This window comes from Anolis carolinensis, chromosome 2, assembly GCF_035594765.1.
Source record: "Anolis carolinensis isolate JA03-04 chromosome 2, rAnoCar3.1.pri, whole genome shotgun sequence".
NCBI classification, from domain to species: Eukaryota; Metazoa; Chordata; class Lepidosauria; order Squamata; family Dactyloidae; genus Anolis; species Anolis carolinensis.
The window spans coordinates 6,750,838-6,774,297 of NC_085842.1; the positions used below are offsets into that span (position 1 = coordinate 6,750,838).

General features: G+C 41.9%; 1 protein-coding gene across 5 annotated transcripts; it reads right to left on the minus strand.

Annotated features, from left to right (window-relative positions):
- Positions 1-2,179: 2,179 nt before the first annotated feature.
- On the minus strand, positions 2,180-21,347 carry LOC100559185 (zinc finger protein OZF). Of its 5 annotated transcripts, XM_003218093.3 has the most exons (5): positions 12,469-12,616; positions 10,957-11,229; positions 7,829-8,049; positions 7,223-7,585; positions 2,180-3,889 (listed from the first exon to the last, which is right to left on the minus strand). In XM_003218093.3, the coding sequence occupies exons 4-5, from the start codon at positions 7,527-7,529 to the stop codon at positions 2,721-2,723; spliced, it is 1,476 nt and encodes a 491-aa protein (XP_003218141.2). In that variant the 5' UTR covers positions 7,530-7,585; positions 7,829-8,049; positions 10,957-11,229; positions 12,469-12,616; the 3' UTR covers positions 2,180-2,720. The 5 variants fall into 5 exon arrangements, 4 of the variants coding, with proteins under 4 accessions (XP_003218141.2, XP_062829076.1, XP_062829077.1 ...); XR_010003721.1 differs by lacking the exons at positions 2,180-3,889; positions 7,223-7,585; positions 7,829-8,049 and adding exons at positions 20,393-20,882; positions 21,203-21,347 and having other exon boundaries at positions 10,101-11,229; positions 12,469-13,500; XM_062973006.1 differs by lacking the exons at positions 7,223-7,585; positions 7,829-8,049; positions 10,957-11,229; positions 12,469-12,616 and adding exons at positions 20,393-20,882; positions 21,203-21,346.
- Positions 21,348-23,460: the final 2,113 nt, after the last annotated feature.

Consider the following 23,460-nt stretch of genomic DNA (forward strand, 5'->3'; position numbering starts at 1 on the left):
TCAAGACCAGCAATAATAGCTACAGTAGAGTCTCGCTTATCCAACGTTCTGGATTATCCAACACATTTTTGTAGTCAATGTTTTCAAAACATCATGATATTTTGGTGCTAAATTCGTAAATACAGTAATTACTACATAGCATTACTGCATATTGAACTACTTTTTCTGTCAAATTTGTTGTGTAGCATGATGTTTTGGTTCTTAATTTGTAAAATAATAACCTAATTTGACGTTTAATAGACTTTTTCTTAATGCCTCCTTATTATCCAACATGTTTGCTTATCCAACATTCTGCCGGCCCGTTTATGTTGGATAAGTGAGACTACTGTATATATATATGTATATACAGCCTTCATTACTGTATGTATATATATACACAGAAAGACATACATATATACAGCCCTCATCACTGTGTATATATATTATATATATAGTTTTGTAATTTTCATATACAGTAGAGTCTCACTTATCCAACACTCACTTATCCAAGGTTCTGGATTATCCAACGCATTTTTGTAGTCTATGTTTCAATACATCATGATATTTTGGTGCTAAATTCATAAATACAGTAATTACTACACAGGATTACTGCATATTGAACCAATTTTTCTGTCAAATTTGTTGTATAACATGATGTTTTGGTGCTTAATTTGTAAAATCATAACCTAATTTGATATTTAATAGGCTTTTCCTTAATGCCTCCTTGTTATCCAACATATTTGCTTATCCAACATTCTGCCGGCCCGTTTATGTTGGATAAGTGAGACTCTACTGTATATATATATACTCACACACAAATTGTATATATGAAAACTACACAACCACATTCTGCCTACTGCTACTATTAAAATACTACAAGTATATTATACCTGTTAGAAATAAAAGAACATAAACGCAAAGGCAAATCAGTAGTAGTTTTAACTGTATTTTAGTTCTTGTACTTCATGATACTATATATATATATATATACACACACACACACACACAGTAGTGTCTCACTTATCCAAGCTGAATGGGCCGGCAGAAGCTTGGATAAACGAGTATCTTGGATAATAAGCAGGGATTAAGGAAAAGCCTATTCAACATCAAATTAGGTTATGATTTTACAAATTAAGCACCAAAACATCATGTTATACAACAAATTTGATAGAAAAAGTAGTTCAATACGCAGTAATGTTATGTTGTAATTGCTGTATTTACAAATTTAGCACCAAAATATGATATATTGAAAACATTGACTACAAAAATGCCTTGGATAATCCAGAACCTTGGATAAGCGAGGCTTGGATAAGTGAGACTTTACTGTATATATATACAGTACAGTCTCACTTATCCAACATTCTGGATTATCCAACGCAGTTTGCTTCCCACCCCGATCCACAGCTGTTTCTCTAGGCAGCAAGGATTGAACTTTTCATGGATTTAATTTCCGACAATGTTGCTACTATAAGTTCATTTTATGCAATTATATCTTTATTTGTAGTTAATTTGTTAGTAGCCAATTTTTTTTATTCAATGTTTTCAATATATTGCAATGTTTTGGTGCTGAATTCATAAATACAGTAATTACTACATAACGTTACCGTGTATTGAACTGATTTTTCTGTCGATTGTTGGTAAAACATGATGTCTTTGATGCTTAATTTGTAAAATCATAACGTAATTTGACTTTTAATAGGCTTTTCCCTAATCCTTCCCCATTATCCAGCATTTTCGCTTATCCAACGTTCTGCCGGCCCATGTATGTTGGATAAGTGAGACTCTACTGTATATATATATATAATTTATATTCACTTTTTAACGTATTAGCTCTATTTTGAGTTTGCCTTGTGCCATGGCGAGGCCGGGCTGTGGTGCAGGCTGTTGAGCAACCAGCTGCAACAAATCACTCTGCCCAAGAGGTCATGAGTTCGAGGACAGCTCAGAACCCCACGTTTGTCTTGTCTTTGTTCTATGTTAAGGCATTGAATGTTTGCCTATATGTGTAATGTGATCTGCCCTGAGTCCCCTTCGGGGTGAGAAGGGCGGAATATAAATACTGTAAATAAATAATAATAAATAATGCTGGTCGTCAGGAGCCCTGAGCCCCTCCATGGAGAGAATGGGAAGATTAAAAATAAAGTAAATAAGTAAACAAAACAAACAACACAAAACATCAAAACAACAGGGAGAGAGAAAACGTGTTGAGAAGACAAGGAAGTGTCCAGTTTATTCGATTTCATACGCAATCACATAGCATTGACTCATGGTGGTAAATAGGGGTGCCAAATTACATCAATCCTACAATGTAGATGCACCCCCAAATAAAGAGCTCAACGGCTGTCGGGATGTAAGATGCAACTGAAATACAGCATTTCTTCCTTGCCATATTTCCCACATATACTCATGGATAAGTTGACTTGTTGTATAAGTCAAGGGCAGCTTTTGAGGCCAAAGTTATGGATTTTGATACGACCCATGGATAAGTCGATGGCCATTCCATAGGGAGCAAAAAGCACCAATGCCCCCCAACACTTCCCCATCGCCACATAAAAAAGCCAGAAGCAGTGCCATGTGTACATAGGGTATCTTTCTTTATTCTAAAACTACATATGTTGTCAGGAAGCCTTTGTGAAAAGTTCCTCCACGCTCTAAGCATTTAGGTTTGTTTCCTCATGTGGATTCTTTGGTGGGAGCAGAGACTCGATTTCTTGCAAAAGCTCTTTCCGCACTTCAGGCATTTATGTTTTCTCTTTCATGTGGGTCTTTTCATGGTTAGTAAGGCCTCTTTTCACACGGAAGCTCTTTCCACACTGCACACATCTGTATGGCTTCTCGCCTGTGTGGATACTTTCATGCTCAGAAAGAGAATGCCTCAAACTGAAGCACCTTCCACACTCCACACATTTGTATGGCTTCTCTCCTGTGTGGGTTCTCTTATGATTAGTAAGGTATTCTTTCGCACGGAATCCCTTTCCACACTCCAAACATTTATACAGTTTTAGTCCTGCGTGGGTTCTTATATGCAGATGAAGTTTTCCTCTCATACTGAAGCTCTTTCCACACTCCACACATTTAAATGGTTTCTCTCCTGTGTGGATTCTTCTGTGCACTTTAAGGCTTGCACTCGCACTGTAGGTCTTTCCACAATCCACACATTTATACGGTTTCTGTCCTGTGTGGGTTCTTGTATGCCTATCAAGGTACCGTCTCACACTGAAACTTTCCCCACACTGCATGCACTTATGCAGCTTCTCCTCCACTTTGGACAATTCATGGCTAATACGAGGTGCACTTGTATCAAAACTCTTAGCACACTCCAAACCTATGCCTGATTGCTTCTCTGTGTGGATTTTTCCATGTGCGTCAAGGAGAACAGCAGAACGGAAGTGCTTTCCGCATTCCAAACATTTGTAAATTTTCTCTCCTCTGTGATACATTTCATGTTGAATAAGCTCTGTACTCCCGTGAAAACTTTTTCCACACTCCCAGCACTTGTACGGTTTGTTTCCCGGGTGCGTTCCTTGATGTGATAGGAGTTCACCTTTCAGCTGGAAACTCTGGTCACACTCCCAGCATTTATATGGCTTCTCCACTTTGTGGTTCTTTTGATGTGAAACAACACAGCCATATGAGTTGAACTGCTTTCCACACCCTGAACACTGATACAACTTCTCTATTGTTGAAGTTATTTGAGATTTATGCGGATTCGTGCAGTAGGTCTTTACACACTCCACACATCCTTGCATTTTCTCTTCATCTAAGTGGGAAAGGATTGATGGACAAAGCGCGTTTTTCTCTGCTTCCTGTCTCATCCCTGCTCCTTTCCCCTCCTCGTGTCGATGCTGAGTGTTTTCAACCTGTACATCAGCTGTTTTTCCCTCGTTCTCACTCTTCCTCCCATCTTTGCCTGGAACAGAAAGAAAAAGGAATATTTCAATAGTGTAAGGTTACATCTCTGCCTCTGGCTTCAGCCTCCTTCCCAAAACTTGCAGAATTACTGCTGTTCGACACCACTTCAACTGCCATGGCTCGATGCTGGGGAATCTTGAGAGTTGTAGTTTGACTCTACTGTATTATTACATAGAGAAACTACTTCAAATCCTATCTGTAACTGGATTGATATGCAAAGTACCTGTATGCTGAATACATGAAGTTTGTGAGTAAACCAACTATGTTACGTTTAAAAAGGTCTGCTTATTTTTGTCTCTTGAGAGCATGATTTAAGGGAGAGTAGATGTTTTTGGGCAATTGAAAGAATATTTCTGAAACTCTGACACACACACACACACACACATCTATATATATAAAAAAGTGATGGCATCACGGCAACCCACAAAACAACAAAACTACAGGCCCCCCAACCTCGAAATTTGACAACACAACCCATCATCCACGCCTCTAGGTTGATACAACAAAAAGAAAAGAAAAATAAAGTCCTAATTAGAGGGAGAGGAATAATTGCTTTTATCCAATTGCTGCCAGTTAGAAGGCTAAGCTCCTCCAACTTGGTCTCCTAGCAACCCAATAAAAAATAATAAGAAACACTAAAAATAATTAAAAACACTAAAAAATTAATACAATAAAATACTATAATAACAGAAGATAACTAAAAATAATACAAGAAAATAATAAATAAAATATAATAAATAAAAAGATAACTTACAGTAAAAATAATTTTAAAATACAAATAACGTCAAATAAAAATTACACAACAATTTTTAACCAATACCACCACCACTTTGCCACAGCAACGCGTGGCCGGGCACAGCTAGTGTGTGTGTGTGTGTGTGTGTGTGTATGTGTGTGTGTGTGTGTGTGTGTGTGTGTGTGTGTGTGTGTGTGTATATATATATATATATATATATATATATATATATATATATATATATAGGGTATTGGCATATCTTTATCCCTAACAGTTCAAAGAGATATCTAGGGACATCAGTTTAACAGCTGAGAAACCTAATTGCTTTGTGTAAGACTCTGGAAGATCTTGGAATTGAAATCAAGCTCAAAATAATGCGCTCGATCCAAATGATGTATTCCTTCTTTTCACAGTCCCTAAAAGACAGTCCAAAAGTTTCCTGTAATATAACAGCACAACCCCCACCTGCCCCCTAGTGGCCAAACACATGCCCACAGTCTGTTAACTGCAATTTCTATTTCCCTCACAAAACAGATGTCTTATCTACACTACCTTCCCTGTACCCAGCCTCCCTTCCCCCTACCTCCCCTTCTTTATGGCAGAGAACTGAAAGAGCCAGTTCCAGGCTGATAAGGTGATCCTGACAGCATTGCATGAATGCCATTTTCCCAAAAAGTTATGGCATCGTATTTCAAAAGGATATGATTTCAGACAAGGGCATGCCTTTCCAAAGATCATAAAATCTCCAAAAGGTTATGGGGATTTCCATTTTCCAAAAGCTCTGACTTACATACAAATTCAACTTGAGAACAAACCTACAGAATCTACCTTGTTTGTAACTTGGGGACTATCTCTACAGGAGAGTCTCACTTATCCAACCATCGCTTATCCAACGTTCTGGATTATCTAACGCAGTCTGCCTGCCACCCGTATCCACAGCTGTTTCTCTAGGCAGCAAGGAATGAACTTTTTACGCATTTAATTTCCAACAATGTTGTTACTGTAAGTTCATTTTATGCAATTCTATCTTTATTTGTAGTCAATTTGTTAGTAGCCAGTGTTTTTTTAGTCAATGTTTTCAATACATTGTGACGTTTTGGTGCTAATTTCATAAATACAGTAATTACTACATAATGTTACTGTGTATTGAACTGCTTTTTCTGTTGATTTGTTGTAAAACATGATTTTTTTTTCGTGTCAGGAGCAACCGGAGTTGTTTCTGGAGTGAGAGAATTGGCCATCTGCAAGGATGTTGCCCAGAGGACGCCCGGATGTTTTGATGCTTTTACCATCCTTGTGGGAGGCTTCTCTCAAGTCCCCACATGGAGCTGGAGCTGATAGAGGGAGCTCATCCGCGCTCTCCCCAGGTGGGATTCGAACCTGGCAGCCTTCAGGTCAGCAACCCAACCTTCAAGGCACAAGGCTTTTATCCCCTAGGCCACTGGAGGCTCTGTAAAACATGATGTTTTGGTGCTTAATTAGTAAAATTAGGCCCGGGCTGTGGCGCAGGCTGGTTAGCAGCCAGCTGCAACAAATCACTCTGACCAAGAGGTCATGAGTTCGAGGCCAGCCCGTGCCTGCGTCTGTCTCTGTCCTATGTTATGGTATTGAATGTTTTTCTTATATGTGTGCAATGTGATCTGCCCTGAGTCTCTTTCGGGGTGAGAAGGGCGGAATATAAATACTGTAAATAAATAAATAAATAAAATCATAATCTAATTTGACGTTTAATAAGCGTTTCCTTAATCCCTCCTTATTATCCAACATTTTTGCTTATCCAACTTTCTGCCTGCCCGTTTATGTTGGATAAGTGAGACTCTACTGTATATGCAAAACTTATATTACACGAAGGATCCTGGAATGGGTCCCTTGTGTAATATGCCGGGCGGTGGCGCAGGCTGGTTAGCAGCCAGCTGCAACAAATCACTCTGACCAAGAGGTCATGAGTTCAAGGCCAGCCCGTGCCTGCGTCTGTCTCTGTTCTATGTTATGGCATTGAATGTTTTCCTTATATGTGTGCAATGTGATCTGCCCTGAGTCTCCTTCGGGGTGAGAAGGGCGGAATATAAATACTGTAAATAAATAATAAATAAAATAAATTCTACCATAGGTAAAGGTTTCCACTGACATTAAGTACAGTCGTGTCTGACTCTGGGGGTTGGTGCTCATCTCCATTTCTAAGCCGAAGAGCTGGCGTTGTCCGTAGACACCTCCAAGGTCATGTGGCTGGCATGACTGCATGGAGCGCCGTTACCTTCCCGCCGGAGCGGTACCTATTGATCTACTCACATTGGCATGTTTTTGAACTGCTAAGTTGGCAGAAGCTGGAGACAACAGCGGGCGCTCACTCCACTCCCGGGATTTGAACCTGGGACCTTTCGGTCTGCAAGTTCAGCAGCTCAGTGCTTTAACACACTGAACCACTGGAGGCTCCCAAATTCTACCATATGGGACACAAATTAAAATGAAGTTAAAGGGTTGCAAGGAGGAGCTCTGTATCAAATTCTACATTTTCCCCCAATCTAAACCATACTTAGCCATACTCCCTCCTTAACCTAATGAAAGGGAGATGCAGGTGACAAGATTTTAAGATACCTGAGGAAGAGGGGTGAAGAGGAAGCAGGCTCCACTCGTTTTCACCCAGCACCATTGCGCTCCCGTTGCACTCTTCCTTCACCACCCACCGGATGGGTGGTCCTTCCTTGGTGTCCAAGCCAACCTCATTGGCCTCTCTTGCTGGGTTTGCTGGTTGTCCATCAGGGCCAAGAGTGTCCTCCACAAGGGTCTTCTCCCAAGCAATGGCCCAGGGTCCTCCACCGCTACTCCCAGCCGGGACTCCTGGTTCTTCCTTTATCGCTGACTTGTTGGAGGAGGAATTCAAGAGCACACAAAGCCAACACATTGTCCTCTGTGAAGGAACCTTTGAGGCTGGTTTGTTGTTCTATCTGGATCTTCTCCCTGGAGGGAAATGAGGCAAATGATAACAAAACATATTCTGGAAGTGAAAGCAGGGTCAAGATGCATTCATTCTACAGTATAGAGCAGGCATGGGCAAACTTGGGCCCTCCAGGTGTTTTGGACTACAACTCCCACAATTCCTAACAGCCGGTAGGCTGTTAGGAATTGTGGGAGTTGTAGTCCAAAACACCTGGAGGGCCCAAGTTTGCCCATGCCTGACACCCAAGGCCAAAAACGCATTACCTTCCTTTCTTCCTTCCAGTTCTCCTCTTCCTCCAGTTTGAAAAAGAACTTCTTTGTTAGCCACGCCCTGCTCCCTCTTTGACCAATCAGCGGCGTCCTCCCAGTATTGCGTCACTTGTTGGCGGGAAAACTCCTACCAATGGGCTTCTTCCCAACTTCTGATTCAGAAGTGACGTCGGGGATTCAATCGTCTTCTCTCTACTCTGTCCTTTTAACCCTTTCTGGAAACACCAATAATAGGGCAAACTCACATGTAAATAAATAAGTAAGTAATATATATGTGTGTGTGTTTATATATAAATATATATATACAATATAATTTACAATAATATGTAATAATTATAACATTGTATATACATATAATATTCATGATATTATATTGTAATACAATATAATACTAATAATATAATATAATAATATTAATTATATATCATATTTTACATGTAATATTACTAATAACATTACAATATGCTGATACAGTACAATATAGTAATTTGTTACCAGTATTGTACTGTACTAATATAATATTGTATGTAAATTTAATTTGTAAGCTGCTCTGAGTCCCCTTCGGGGTGAGAAGGGTGGCATATAAATGTAGCAAATAATAATAATAATAATAATAATAATAATAATAATAATAATAATATCATCTCCTCAGCTGCTGTAAGAAAATTGCACAGACAGACTACAAACAGAGGCACAACTGTGTGGCCCAAATGATCCATTGGAACTTATGCATCAAGTACCACCTCCCAGCAGCAAAGAACTGGTGGGATCACAAACCAGCAAAGGTCGTGGAAAATGAACACGCAAAGATACTGTGGGACTTCCAAATCCAGACTGACAAAGTTCTGGAACACAACACACCAGACATCACAGTTGTGGAAAAGAAAAAGGTTTGGATCATTGATGTTGCCATCCCAGGTGACAGTCGCATTGACAAAAAACAACAGGAAAAACTCAGCCGCTATCAGGACCTCAAGATTGAACTTCAAAGACTCTGGCAGAAACCAGTGCAGGTGGTCCCGGTGGTGATGGGCACATTGGGTGCCGTGCCAAAAGATCTCAGCCGGCATTTGGAAACAATAGACATTGACAAAATTACGATCTGCCAACTGCAAAAGGCCACCCTGCTGGGATCTGCACGCATCATCCGAAAATACATCACACAGTCCTAGACACTTGGGAAGTGTTCGACTTGTGGTTTTGTGAAACGAAATCCAGCATGTCTATCTTGTTTGCTGTGTCATACAACATCGTTGTGTCAATAATAATAATAATAATAATAATAATAATAATAATTATGTATAGTAGCTTGGACCACCAATAATAGGACAAACTCACATGTAAGCAAGCAAGTAATACCTATGTATAGTAGTTTGGGTACCCTGTGTTGCCTGAGTTATTTGAAAAAGTCAATTATTTTAATTGTACAAAATGCATATGAATGAACTACAGGTTAACCCCAAGATACTTCCTCAGTACTTAAGGTTTGTGATGTTGGGCACGTTTCCTCTGGTGGGTTTCAGTGTGCTCTCTGGCTGTAAGGTAAACTACAACTCCCACTATAGTGAGTCAGTCCCCTCAAACCCTTCCAGTAGGTTGAGTGAGTCATGGGGACTCTGTGTGCCAAGTTTGGACCACATCCATCATCAATGGAGGTCGTAGTTTCTCTGGTTGTGGGTGAACTACATCTCCCAAAAAAGAAAGGTCAGTTCCCCACAAACCCCTCCAGTAATCAAATTCCAGCATATCAGGTACATGTGCCAAGTTTGATCCAGGTCCATCGAAGTTTGGCTTCACAGTGTTCTCTGGATGTAGGTGAACTACAACTCCCCTAAATCAAGGTGAATTTCCCTCAGAGACCTCCAGTATTTTTTGCTGGCCATGGGGGTCTGTGTACCAAGTTTGGGCCAATTCCATTTCTGGTGGAGTTCAGAGTGCTCATTGATTGCAGGTGAACTATAAATCCCTGCACCTACAACTCCAAAATGTCCAGGCCAATTCCCCTCAAAACACACCAGTATTTAAATTTCGGCATTTTGGGTATGCAAGTCAAGTTTGGTCCAGATCCATCATTGTTTGGGTTCATAGTAGCTCTGGATGTAGGTGAACTACAACTCCTATAAATCCCTCCAAAGACCTCCAGTATTTTTTGTTGGTCATGGGAGTTTTGTGTGCCAAGTGAGTTCAAGGTCCATCGTTGGTGGAGTTCAGAGTGCTCTTAGATTGCAGGTGAACTATGCATCCTAGTCCCTACAACTCCTATAAATCATGGTGAATTCTTATTTATTTATTTTATTTACAGTATTTATATTCCGCCCTTCTCACCCCGAAGGGGACTCAGGGCGGATTACAATGAACACATATATGGCAAACATTCAATGCCAACAGACAAACAACATACATTAGACAGACAGGCTCCTTCCTTGGAGGCTTTTAAGCAAAGGCTGGATGGCCATCTGTCGGGGGTGCTTTGAATGCGATTTCCTGCTTCTTGGCAGGGGGTTGGACTAGATGGCCCATGAGGTCTCTTCCAACTCTACTATTCTATGATTCTATGATTCAGAGGCATTTTTAACATTTTTCCAGCTTCACGATTCCGGCCACAGGGGGAGCTGTTGCTTCACCGTCCAGTAGTGGCTGTACTTCCGCATTCCTTTCCTCGTGTTTTGCTGGCAGTTTTTTATGGTGTTGTAAATTAGCCTCCCGCATAAAGCGTCCCTAAATTTCCCTAATTGACAGATGCAACTGTCTTTCGGGGCTGCATAGGTCAACAGCAAGCCGGGGCTATTAATGGTCGGAGGCTTAACCCGACCCGGGCTTCGAACTCATGACCTCTCGGTCAGTAGTGATTTATAGCAGCTGGTTACTAGCCAGCTGCGCCACAGCCCGGCCCCAAATCTCCCCAAATCTCTCTGGTATGTTTCTCTCCTTGAGAGATGCATTAAGAATTTGTTGTTTTTGTTGTATTTGAAAACTAATTGCACCTCCTCCCTGGAACAACCACCCAAGAGGAGCAGGGATCAAGCTCAGAAATCCTTATTGTCTGATTACAGACATGTATGCACACTATAAAAGGCTAACAAAGGCTGTACAAATATACGATCACTTTCACCTTGACTTACGCAATGTAAAGGAAGCTCTGTGCTATTCCTACAGGTCTTGTCACTTCCTAAGCATTTGAATGGCTTTTGGCCTTTGTGGGTTCTCTGATGGCAACAGAAGGCGCTTTGATCGCTGAAGTGCTTTCCACACTCCAGGCATTTCTACGGCTTCTCCCCAGTGCGGATCCTCAGATGGGAAGCCAGGTCTCGAGTCCAGATGGAGGAAAAGTCAACACTCCAAGCGGTTTCTCCCCAGTGTGGATCCTCATGTGGTGAGAAAGCTGGCCACTCTGCCTGAATAATAATAAAATACAACTTTATTTATATTCCACCCTATCTCTCCGGAGGGACTCAGGGCGAATTCCAAACATAAAAGGCAAACATTCAATGCTCATATGCAACAGTACACCCATGTTGAAACCAGGAAACATTTTTAAATGTTTGATTTATTTCTTCTTGTTTTCTTAATCTGTATTCTCCTTTGTCTTTTATAAGTATATCCCTATAAGTGGGCCAGTTTTGCCTCCCTAATTCTCTTCTTTGGATCGCCTCAAGTGAGGATATCCATATTGGTGTTTTCCTAAACAATTTCTCTTTATACTTTTCCCAATATTTTATCAGTGAGGATCTAATAAAGTGATTCCCATTTTTTTCCTTTTTTTCTGTTTCCGTACCAAATATATGAATGTCAGCCGATTTTCAGGTCAAATCCTTCTATAGTCAATATTTTTTGTCTATCGAGATTAGTCCAGTCCTTGATCCATATTAGCCCGCAGGCTTCGTAATATAGTCTCAACTCTGGTAAGACAAATCTGCCTCTTTTTTCTCGTCTGTTAGACTGATAAATTTAATTTGACATAGACAGATGAATGAATACTTAATTAAAGATTTTAAAAAGTTGGTTTTACAGAAAAAGATTCCTTTTGGGTTAAAATAAGGACAACGGCTCCTGGCGATCTCCTGCCATTTGAAGTTTCCTAACTATCTTCAAAGGCAGCCCCATGTAGAGAGTGTTTCAGTAGTCTAAACAGGATGTGACTAAGGTGTGGACTACTATGCTCTGGTAGCACTCCAAGCATTTGTAGGGTTTCTCTCTGGATCACCCTCCCCTTCCTCCCAATTTAGAGTTCAGGCGTTTTAATTTTTATTTTAAAAAAACACACAAAAACCACTAATTTTTTTTCATATAATAGTCACACCTCCTTTTTGATGGGAAAAAGTGTGACTATTATGTGATGAAAAGCAGTTTCTTCTTTGCCATATTTCCCACATATGCTCATAGATAAGTTGACTAGTTGCATAAATCAAAGGTGGCTTTTGAGGCCAAAGTTACGGATTTTGATACGACCCATGGATAAGTCAAGGGCCATACCACGGAGAGCAAAAAGCACAAAGCAATACCATGGCAAAGAAAGTAGAAGGGCCCAATGCTTCTTTTAGGTTCTTCTGAGATGGACAAGTCTCATGCCGTTCACCCATCTCTTCAAAGAAGGGGAATGGTTCCATTTTTATAAGTTAAGCTACAGTACTCACATTTCTCAATGAATAAGTCTACTCAAGGTTTCAGAGTTGAGCTTTTAGCAAACATTTCTGTGTACATAGGGTATCCTTGTTTAGTCCAGGACTACGTATGGTGTCTGGAAGTCTTTGGGCAAAGTTCTTTCCACACTCTAAGCATTTAGGTTTGTTTCCTCATGTGGATTCTTTGGTGGGAGCCAAGGCCTGCTTTCCGGGAAAAGCTCCCTCCGCACTCCAGGCATTTGTATGGTTTCTCTTTCATGTGGATCCTTTCATGCACAGTCAGTTTCCTCCTCACAGTGAAGCTCCTTCCACACTCCAGGCATTTATATGGTTTCTCTTTCATGTGGCTCCTTTCATGCACAGTAAGTCCCCCCCTCACATGGAAGCTCTTTCCACATTCCACACATTTATATGGTTTCTCTCCCGTGTGGGTTCTTGCATGCACATTAAGGCTTCCTTTAAAACTGAAGCGCATTCCACACTCTCCACATTTGTATGGTTTCTCTCCTGTGTGGGTTCTCTTATGCTTTCCAAGGTACCCTTTTGCATGGAAGCTCTTTCCGCACTCCAGGCATGTAAACAGTTTCTTTCCTGAGTGGGTTATTGCATGCTCAGTAAGGTTTCCTCTAAAACTAAAGCACATTCCGCACTCTGCACATTTGAAGGGTTTCTCTCCTGTGTGGATTCTATTATGCTTTGCAAGGTATCCTTTCGAATGGAAGCTCTTTCCGCACTCCAGACATTTATACTGCTTCTCTTGCACATGGGTCCTTTCATGCGCTTTAAAATTCGTCCTCCTATTGAAGCTCTTACCACATTCCACACATTTATATGGTTTCTCTCCTGTGTGGATTCTTGTATGCTCAGTTAGTTGACTTCTCACAGTGAAGTTCTTTCCACACTCCAAGCATTTATATGGTTTCTCTCCTGTGTGGATTCTTCTGTGCACTTTAAGGTTTGCTTTCTCAGTGAAGGCCTTTCCACAATCCTCACATTTATACCGTTTCTCTCCTTTATGATTTCTTTTATGCCTATCAAGGCCCCCTGGAACATAAAAAGGAATATTTCAATAGTGAAAAGTTACATCAGTGCCTCTGGCTTCACCCCCTTCCTAAAACTTGCAGAATTACTGCTTTTCTATACCACTTCAACTGCCATGGCTCAATGCTGTGGAATCTTGGGAGTTGTAGTGTTACAAGAACCTCCAAAGAACTTCCAAAGTGTGATTTTGCTGTGCCAAACTACAACTCCCAGGATTCCATAGCACTGAGCCATGGCAGTTTAAGTGCTGTCAAACTGCATTAATGCTACAAGATGCTTTGTAAAGTTCAACACTCATTCCTGCAGATGTTTTGAGGACACTTCTCAAGGCATTGCTAGGTCCTCCAGTGCAGTTATATGGTATGTTTCAGCCCAAAGGCCAAGACGTAGCTCATTTCAGATCAGAAAAATAGGATTTCAGATTACACAATGTCTAGAGATTACACCGGAGCCTGGTGGCGAAGTGTGTTAAAGTGCTGAGCTGCTGAACTTGCAGACCGAAAGGTCCCAGGTTCAAATCCCGGGAGCAGAGTGAGCGCCCGCTGTTAGCTCCAACTTCTGCCAACATAGCAGTTCAAAAACATGCCAATGTGAGTAGATCAATAGGTACCGCTCCGGCGGGAAGGTAACGGCGTTCCATGCAGTCATGCCGGTCACATGACCTTGGAGGTGTCTACGGACAACGCCGGCTCTTGGGCTTAGAAATGGAGATGAGCACCAACCCCCAGAGTCAGACATGACTGGACTTAATGTCAGGGGAAACCTTTACCTTACCTAGAGAGAATATATTTTTTTGGTCCTATATAAGACATCAGCATAGGTGACAGCAAATGTAGAAAACCATATACAAGCAGTCCCAGAGTTACAAAAATCCAATTTACAAATGACTCATGGTTAAGAACGGGGGTGGGAGAACAGGAAGTGAGAGAAATCTAGCCCTAGAAAGGGAAATGTGTTGGGTGAGTGGGCTTATTAACAGAAGACCCTCCCCATAAATGTATAGCAGAGTAACTTATTAGCAGTAGCGTGACCCAATACCAATAGCCAAAAGTGATAAAAAGAACAAAAACATACAGACCAGTGTTATCTCTTTCTTTGGAGACTTTTCTTTGTAGCAACGTAATATGGTTGCACTATGTACAAGAACAAGTTTTCCATAACACAAATGAAGTTTTTTTATACTTCTTTGCTTCAACCTCGGGCCTCTCCCATTGAAGCTTCTCACACCGAGGCCTACTCACACAGAGGCCTTTCTCCCACACCCCTCAGGACGACACTAGTTTTGGCCCACTAAATCTAACAGGCCTCGGACTACTCACTCTCCTCAGGGCAAAACTAGCTTTGGCCCACTAACTAGGAAACTAGGCAAGGGAGGTTTATATACCTATAAAACAATGTCTAGGATGGGAGAAAGAAATCTTGTCTGCTTGAGGCAAGTGTGAATGTTGCAATTGGCCACCTTGATTATCATTGAATTGCCTGGCTGCTTCCTGGCAGGAGCTAACACCTCCCAACAAAAGATGCCTGAGGACAGGAAGCAGCCACACATTGAAGCTGAAAGGCCATTCAATGCTAATCAAGGTGGCCTATTGCAACATTCACTCTGTCCTCAAACAGACAAAGAGTTCTTTCTCCCACCCTGGACATCATTCCACAGATATATAAACCCCACTTGCCTAATTTCCAACAAACCTCACAACCTCTGAGGATGCCTGCCATATATTTGGGTGAAACGTCAGGAGAGAATGCCTCCGGTACATTGCCATACATCCTGGAAAACTCACAGCAACCCAGAATCTTGGGGACTGCTTGTATATGCAAAAATTATATTACACGAAGGACACTGGAATGGATTTCTTGTGGGATATGTTGGAGGAAGCAACCTTTTCAAAGCTCCTTTACGTGATGTTTACCTTTTTTAAAAAAAAATGTTTTATTAGTATGTTTTTTTATATTTAGTTTGCAGTTACCTTGTCTCTAAAATGCAGACATGTGCTTTTCACCTTAAGAACAGACAAGTATCTCAAGCTGTCGTGATACAGCCGCCTCTTAAAGAGCCACACACACAATAAAAATTCTTAAATGTTTATTACAAGCTCGGAGGATGACCTGGGAAGGAATCCCACTGGAGCATTGCAGCACAACAAAACACCTGGGAGTCACTCTGGACCAGTGGCGTATTGGGTTAAACCCTTGTGACAGCAGGACTGATGACTTGAAGATTGGGTTGCTGACCGGAAGGTTGCTGGTTCGAATGTAACCTGGAGAGAGCATGGATGAGCTCCCTCTATCAGCTCCAGCTCAATGCAGGGACGTGAGAGAAGCCTCCCACAAGGATGGTAAAAACATCAAAACATCCGGGCAATGTCCCCTGGGCAACGTCCTTGCAGATGGCCAATTTTCTCACACCCGAAGCGACTTGCAGTTTCTCAAGTCGCTCCTGACACACAGACACACACACAAAACAACAAGAACCCTGGACCGTGATCTGACTTATAAGAAGCACTGCTTGACTATCAAGCAAAAAGTGAACGCTAGAAATAACATCATACGAAAGCATACAAAGAGTTTTTGCTCCCACCCTGGACATCATTCCACAGATATATAAACCCCACTTGCCTAGTTTCCAATAGACCTCACCAGAAGTGACTTGCAGTTTCTCAAGTCGATCCTAATACACACAAAACAACAACCCTGAACTGTGATCTGACTTACAAGAAGCACTGCTTGACTATCCAGCAAAAAGTGGGCTGACTGGCACAACCTGGGTATCACAACCAGACACAGTGAAGACATCTGCCCTTGCACTTTGCTACTGTGCTTCTAAGTACGCATGCCCAGTGTGGAACACATTTCACCACATTAAAACAGTGGATGTGACTCTTAATGAGACATGCCACATTATCACAGGATATCTACACCCTACACCACTGGAGAAATTATACTGGGTTGTATGTCTTTCGGGCTGTGTGGCCATGTTCCAGAAGTATTCTGACGTTTCACCCACATGTATGGCAGGCACATAGGTGCCTCACAACCTCTGAGGATGCCTGCCATAGATGTGGGCGAAACGTCAGGAGAGAATACTTCTGGAACATGGCCACACAGCCCGAAAGACATACAACAACCCTGTGATCCCGGCCATTGAAAGCCTTCGACAACACAGAAATTATACTGTTTAGCTGGCATTGCACCACATGACATCCGCTGGGAAGTAACAGCCAATAATGAAAGGACCGAGGCGTTGACATCTCCCGCCCATCCTCTGTTCGGATATCAGCCAGCACGCCGACGCCTTAAATCAAGAAATAGTTTTCTAAGATCTACAGAGATAGTTGCAGGAACACCTCAGCAAGCGAGAGTCCAAAAGTGGCAGGCTAAAACCTGGAATCTCAAGCAGTGGCTGACGCCGGATGCGAGACTCCCTCCTGGGTTCACAGAAGACTGGGCGACTTGGAAGGTGCTGAACAGACTGCTTTGGCATCACGAGATGCAAAGCCAACCGTACAAAATGGGGCCACAAAGTGGAGTCCATGACATGCGAGTGTGGAGAAAAGCAAACCACAGACCACTTATTACAATGCAGCCTGAGCCCTGCCACATCCATAATGGAAGACCTTCTTACAGCAACACCAAGTGGCCAGCTACTGGTCAAAGAACATTTAGTATAATGCAAAGTATATTTTTTTTTACTTTGTTTGTGTTTCCAAATACATTACAACTTGTACCCTCGTTTCACTTCTGACACGATAAATAAATCACCTTGTCTCTATATTCCTAAAGCAGCAGGCGGGGCTGCAGGTCACATGACCGCTCAGTGACAGTTTAGAATGTTCGGGTTTTTAAACGGGATGGCAGTTGGAGAAGTCAGTTGGTTTGGATGCTGGAGGGAAGGAGCCTGTCAGAGTGTTAGGAAGTTACGAAAGCATTGAGGATTCTGTTTTCTTCTGAAGTAAATTCTTATTAAAAAGGAACTAGATAAAGCATGACTGTTTATGGAGAAACTGTCAAGGTTTAGAAGTCAAATGATACAAACTCTCTGAAAAGTTTGTGAAGTTTTCAACCCTTGACGAAAGGAAAGTGCCCGTATCTTTGAATACACAAAATTATCAGTAAACAGTCTTGTTATTGTGTTGTCGAAGGCTTTCATGGCCGGGATCACAGGGTTGTTGTATGTCTTTCGGGCTGTGTGGCCATGTTCCAGAAGCATTCTCTCCTGACGTTTCGCCCACATCTATGGCAGGCATCCTCAGAGGTTGTGAGGTATGGATAAACTAAGTAAGGAAAGGAAAGAATATATATCTGTGTAGAGTCCAGGGTCTTGTTATTCTTTCAGAAGAAACCTGCTTGCATCTTTCTCAGCTGTGAACATCTAATGGAAGCAAAATATCTACGTGCCCAGCGATCGTCCTTTACCAAACAAACTCTGCTACCCTCATCGGATTTGCGATCCTATCAGTTTGCATTCTGTACAAATGATCAAAGGTCTGGAGACCATGAATCCCTATGAGGAGCGTCTTAAAGAACTGGGACTGTTTATCCTGCAGAAGAGAAGGCTGAAAGGAAACGTGAGAGCCATGTATATATATATATATGTGCACGCACACACACACACACATGAATATATACATATATAATTTACAATAATATATAATATTGTAATATATTGTATATGTACATAATATTAATAATATTATTTTATAATACAATATAATACTAATAATACAATATAATAATATTAATTATAAATTATATATTACATGTAATATTATTAATAATACTACAATATATAGATATAGTACAATATGGTAATTTATTTGCCAGTATTGTGCTATGCTAATAATATAATATTGTATGTAAATTTAATTTGTAAGCCGCTCTGAGTCCCCTTCAGGGTGAGAAGGGCGGGATATAAATGTATTAAATAAATAAATAAATAAATGTATAAATATGTGAAAGGGTGTCATGAGGAAGAGGGAGCAGGCTTGTGTTCTGCTGCCCTGGAAACTAGGACTCAGAGACATGGGTTCCAATTATGGAAAAGGAGATTCCACCTGAACATTAGGAAGAGCTTCCTGATTATACAAGCTATTGAGCAGTGGAACTCTCTTCCTTGGAGTGTGGTAAAAGCTCCTTCCTTGGAGGCTTTTAAACATAGGCTGGATGGCCATCTGTTAGAGGAGTACTTTATGCTCCTCCTGCATGGCAGGGGGTTGGACTAGATGGCCCATGTGGTTCCCTCCAACTCTATGATTCTATGATTCTATATCACCGATGGTTTGTGATCTGAACAGGTGCAATCTTCCACCCAAATTTTCTTCTCCAATATAGATAAACTAACAAAATGAACCTCAACCAGGACAAAGACAAGATCCTAAACTTAGGGAGAAAAAAGGAAATGGGGGTCCTCGTGGGGGGGGGGGGGGGGGAATGTGACCCAACAATATCATGCAGCGGCTTAAAGAACCAATGGGATTTTGGGAAGTCATGCTACCCCTCTATTCTGCTTCGGTCAGACCACACCTGGAACCACATTGTGTCCATTTCTGGGCACCACAACTGAAGGGAGATGTTGACGCTAAGGTGGAATGTGTCCAGAAGAGGGTGACTCAAAGGATCAAGGGTCTGGAGAACAAGCCCTACGAGGAGCGGCTTAAAGAGCTTGGCATGTTCAGCCTGCAGAAGAGAAGGCTGAGAGAAGACATGAGGGCCATGGATCAAAATGTAAGGGTAAGTCATAGGGAGGAGGGAGCAAGCTTGTTTTCTGCTGCCATGGAGACTTTGGATCAAGAGCTTCAGACTAGAGGAAAGGAGATTCCACTTGAAAATGAGAAACAACTTCCTCACTGTGAGAAGGGCTGTTCGGCAGTGGAACTCTCTCCCCAGGACTGTGGTGGAGGCTCCTTCTTTGGAGGCTTTTAAGCAGAGTCTGGTTGGCCATCTGTCAGGGGTGTTCTGAATGTGATTTTCCTGCTTCTTGGCAGAATGGGGTAGGACTGGATGGCCCACGAGGTCTCTTCCAAATCCATGACTCTATGATTCTACAATTATCATGGGAACAGAAGACTCTGCTAAAGCTTTAGGATCAATCCTTGTTTCCACAAAAAGCCTGGCTGTTTTCTGGCGGGAGCTAACACCTCCCAACTAGGGATGACTACAGGCAGGAATCAGCCAGGCTTTGAAGCTGCAAGGCCATTTAATGCTAATCACAGCGGACAATTGCTGTGTCCGGCTGTGGCGCAGGCTGGTGAGCAGCCACCTGCAGACAGCTGTAACAAATTACTCTGACCAAGAGGTCATGAGTTCGAGGCCAACTCGGAGCCTATGTTGGTCTTGTCTTTGTTCTATGTTAAAGGCATTGAATGTTTGCCTTATGTGTGTAATGTGATCCGCCCTGAGTCCCCTTCGGGGTGAGAAGGGCGGAATATAAATGCTGTAAATAAATAAATAAACTGCAACATTCACACTCACCTCAAGAAGAAAGTTCTTTCTCCCACCCACAGATAGATAAACCTTACTTGCTTAGTTTCCAACAGACCTCACAACCTCTGAGCATGCCTGCCATAGATGTGGGTGGGTAAAACATCAGGAGACAATGCTTCTGGCACATGGACATACAGCCTGGAAAACTCACAGCCACCCAGAATCTATCTTACTCGTAACTTGGGGACTGCAATGTACATGCAAAAATTATATTACACAAAGGATCCTGGAATGGGTCCCTTGTGTAATATGCAGTTCTAAAGTAAGGGGCATAAATAAAAATGAAGATAAATAGTTGAAAGGAGGAGCTCTGTATCAAATTCTACATTTCCCCCCCAACTTAAACCATACTCAGCCATATGCCCTCCTTAACCTAAGGAAAGGGAGATGGAAATGACAGATTTTGGGATACCTGAGGAAGAGGGAGGAAGAGGATGCAGCATTGAGTTTCCGTTGCCCTCCTCCTTGACCACCCACCGGAGGGGTGGCCCCTGCTTGGTTTCCGAGCCAACCTCCTTGACCTCTCCTGCCGGTTGTATTTTGCATGGCCCTGGCTGTCCATTGTGGCCAAGAGTCTCCTCCAGGGGGGTCTTCTCCTCAGCAGTGACCCAGGGTCCATCATCGCTTCTCCCAGCCGGGGTGACATCAAGGTCTTCTCCTGGTTCCTCTTTGATCGAATCAAGGTCTTCTCCTGATTCTTCTTTGATCGCATTAAGGTCTTCTCCTGATTCTTCTTTGATCGCATTAAGGTCTCCTCCTGGTTCCTCTTTGATCGCATCAAGGTCTTCTCCTGGTTCTTCTTTGATCGCATCAAGGTCTCCTCCTGGTTCCTCTTTGATCGCCGACGTGTTGCAGTTGAACATCTTCTGGCAGTGAAAGTTTGTTCTATCTGTACCTTCTCCCTGGTGGGAAATGAGAGAAATGATAACAAGACATATTCTGGCAGTGAAGGCAGGGTCAAGCTGCAGCCATTCTATAGTATAGGGATACACCCCAGGCCAAAGAATAAGGCACTATAAGTACTTCCACTGCCCTGGCTGAGTGCTATGGAGTTCTGAGAATTGTGGTGTCTCCAAGGTCTTGATCCTCCTCCTTCTCACCCAACTACATCTCCCAGGACTCCACAGCACTCAGCCATGGCATTCAAAAGTAGGGCCAAACGGCACCCTTATTTATCAAAAGTAACTAGTTCCTAGTAACAACACTGCAGGTAACGCGTTACCTTCCTTCCAACCAGATCTCCTCTCCCCCGAGTTTGTAAAATAACGCTTTCCTGCTCTTTGCTGGCCACGCCCCCTCTCCCCCTTTGACCAATCAGCGGCGCGTGAAGGGAGAACGCCTACCAATGGACTTATTTCCAACTTCTGATTCAGTGAGGCATCCCCGGAAGTGACGTCGGGGATTCCCTCTCCGACTCTCTAGGGCTGCGTACTCTGTCATTTTAACCCTTTCTGGATCAGCTGTAATAGAACAAACTCACGTCTGAGAGCTATATGTATGTGTATGTATACACACATAATATACAGCCTTCATTACTGTACGTGTCCCACTCTGGGGGTTGGTGCTCATCTCAATTTCTAAGCCGAAGAGCCGGAGTTGTCCCTAGACACCTCCAAGGTCATGTGGCCGGCATGACTCCATGGAGCACCATTACTTTCCCGCCGGAGCAGTATCTCTTGATCTACTCACATGTTTTCAAACTGCTAGGTTGGCAGAAGCTGGGGCTAACAGCGGGAGCTCATTCTGCTCACCGGATTCAAACCTGCAACTTTTCGGTCCGCAAGTTCAGCAGCTCAGTGCTTTAACACACTGTGCCAATGGTGACTCCACTGTGTAATTAGTTGTGTAATTATATATATATATATATATATATATATATATATATATATCTGTGTCCGGCCATGCATTGCTGTGGCTTATGGGAATCATTTGTTGGCCAAGTAGAATAGCAGCGAATAGCCTTGCAGCCTCAAAGCCTGGCCATTTTCTTCTTATGGGAATCCTTGTTTGGTGAGTTGCAATGCAACAGAATAGGGCTGCTGCTAGGAAGCCTGGGTACTTGCGTTCTAGGGGAATTGTTTTTTGGGCTGCTGGAATTGCAGTGAATAGCCTCACTGCTTCAAAGCCTAGCTGCTTGCTACCTAGGGGAATCTTTGGTTGGTCAGCTTCAATAGTACAGAGTAGTATCGCTGCTTCAAAGCCTGGCCGCCTTCTACCAAGGTTAATCCTTTGTCTGATTGAATTGCACTGAATAGCCTTGCAGCTTCAATGCCTGGCTGTGTTATCCCTAGGGGAATCCGCTTGGTGAGCCAGAGTAACACCCACAAAGAGAATTTTGCCACCCTAATTCTCTTATTTGGATCGCCTGAAGCGAGGATATCCATACTGGTGTTATCATATACAATCTCTCTTTATACTTTTCCCAAATTTTTATGTGAGGGTCTAACAAATTGATGCCCAAAAATTTTCGGTTGTTTTTTGTCCTGTACCAAATATATGAATGCCAGCCCATTTTATTTATTTATTTATTTGCTACATTTATATGCCGCCCTTCTCACCCCGAAGGGGACTCAGAGCGGCTTACAAATTAAATTTACATTCAATATTATATTAGCATAGTACAATACTGGTAATAAATTACTATATTGTTCTGTATCAATATACTGTAATATTCTTAGTAACATTACATGTAAGATATAATATATAATTAATATTATATATCGTATTATTAGTATTATATCGTGTTACAATATAATATTGTGAATATTATATGTATATACAATATGTTATAATTATTATATATTATTTTCAAGTCAAATACTTCTATAGTCAATATTTTTGGTCGATCGAGATTAGTCCAGTCCTTGATCCATATTAGCCCGCAGGCTTCGTAGTATAGTGTCAAATCCGGTAAGACAAATCCGCCTCTTTTTTCTCGTCTGCTAGACTGATAAATTTAATTTGACATAGACAGATGAATGAATACTTTAATAAAAGATAAAAAGGTTGGTTTTTCAGGAAGATTCCTTTTGGGTTAAAATAATAACAAAAAAAACTATCACCAAAATCTATAAGAAACTGCTAGAATGGGCCACAGAAATAGAACAAATTAAAGAATGCATGACTAAATGGGCAGCGAATATAGGCCAACAAATAAAATTGGAAGAGTGGGAGAAAAATTGGGAACTATAAAATTAAATACACTTATACATAGGACCTAAAAGATGATGTACCAATGATGTACCAAACGGGGCTGTGGCGCAGACGGGAGAGCAATGAGTCACTGACCAGGAGGTCATAAGTTTGAGGCCCGCTCGGAGCTATGTTGTTCGTCTTTGTCCTGTGTTAAAAAGGCATTGAATGTTTGCCTAATATGTGTAATGTGATCCGCCCTGAGTCCCCTTCGGGGTGAGAAGGGCGGAATATAAATGATGTAAATAAAAATAAAATAAATAAATACATCACGCCACAAAAAATGTC

Coding starts and splice junctions, on each gene's coding strand:
- LOC100559185 (XM_062973006.1), bottom strand. CDS start 20,843: ATGTTCAACTGCAACACGTCGGCGATCAAAGAGGAACCAGGAGGAGAC. Junction 3,890..20,392: donor TCTTCCTCCCTCTTCCTCAG/GTATCCCAAAAT, acceptor TTTCTGTTCCAG/GCAAAGATGGGAGGAAGAGT.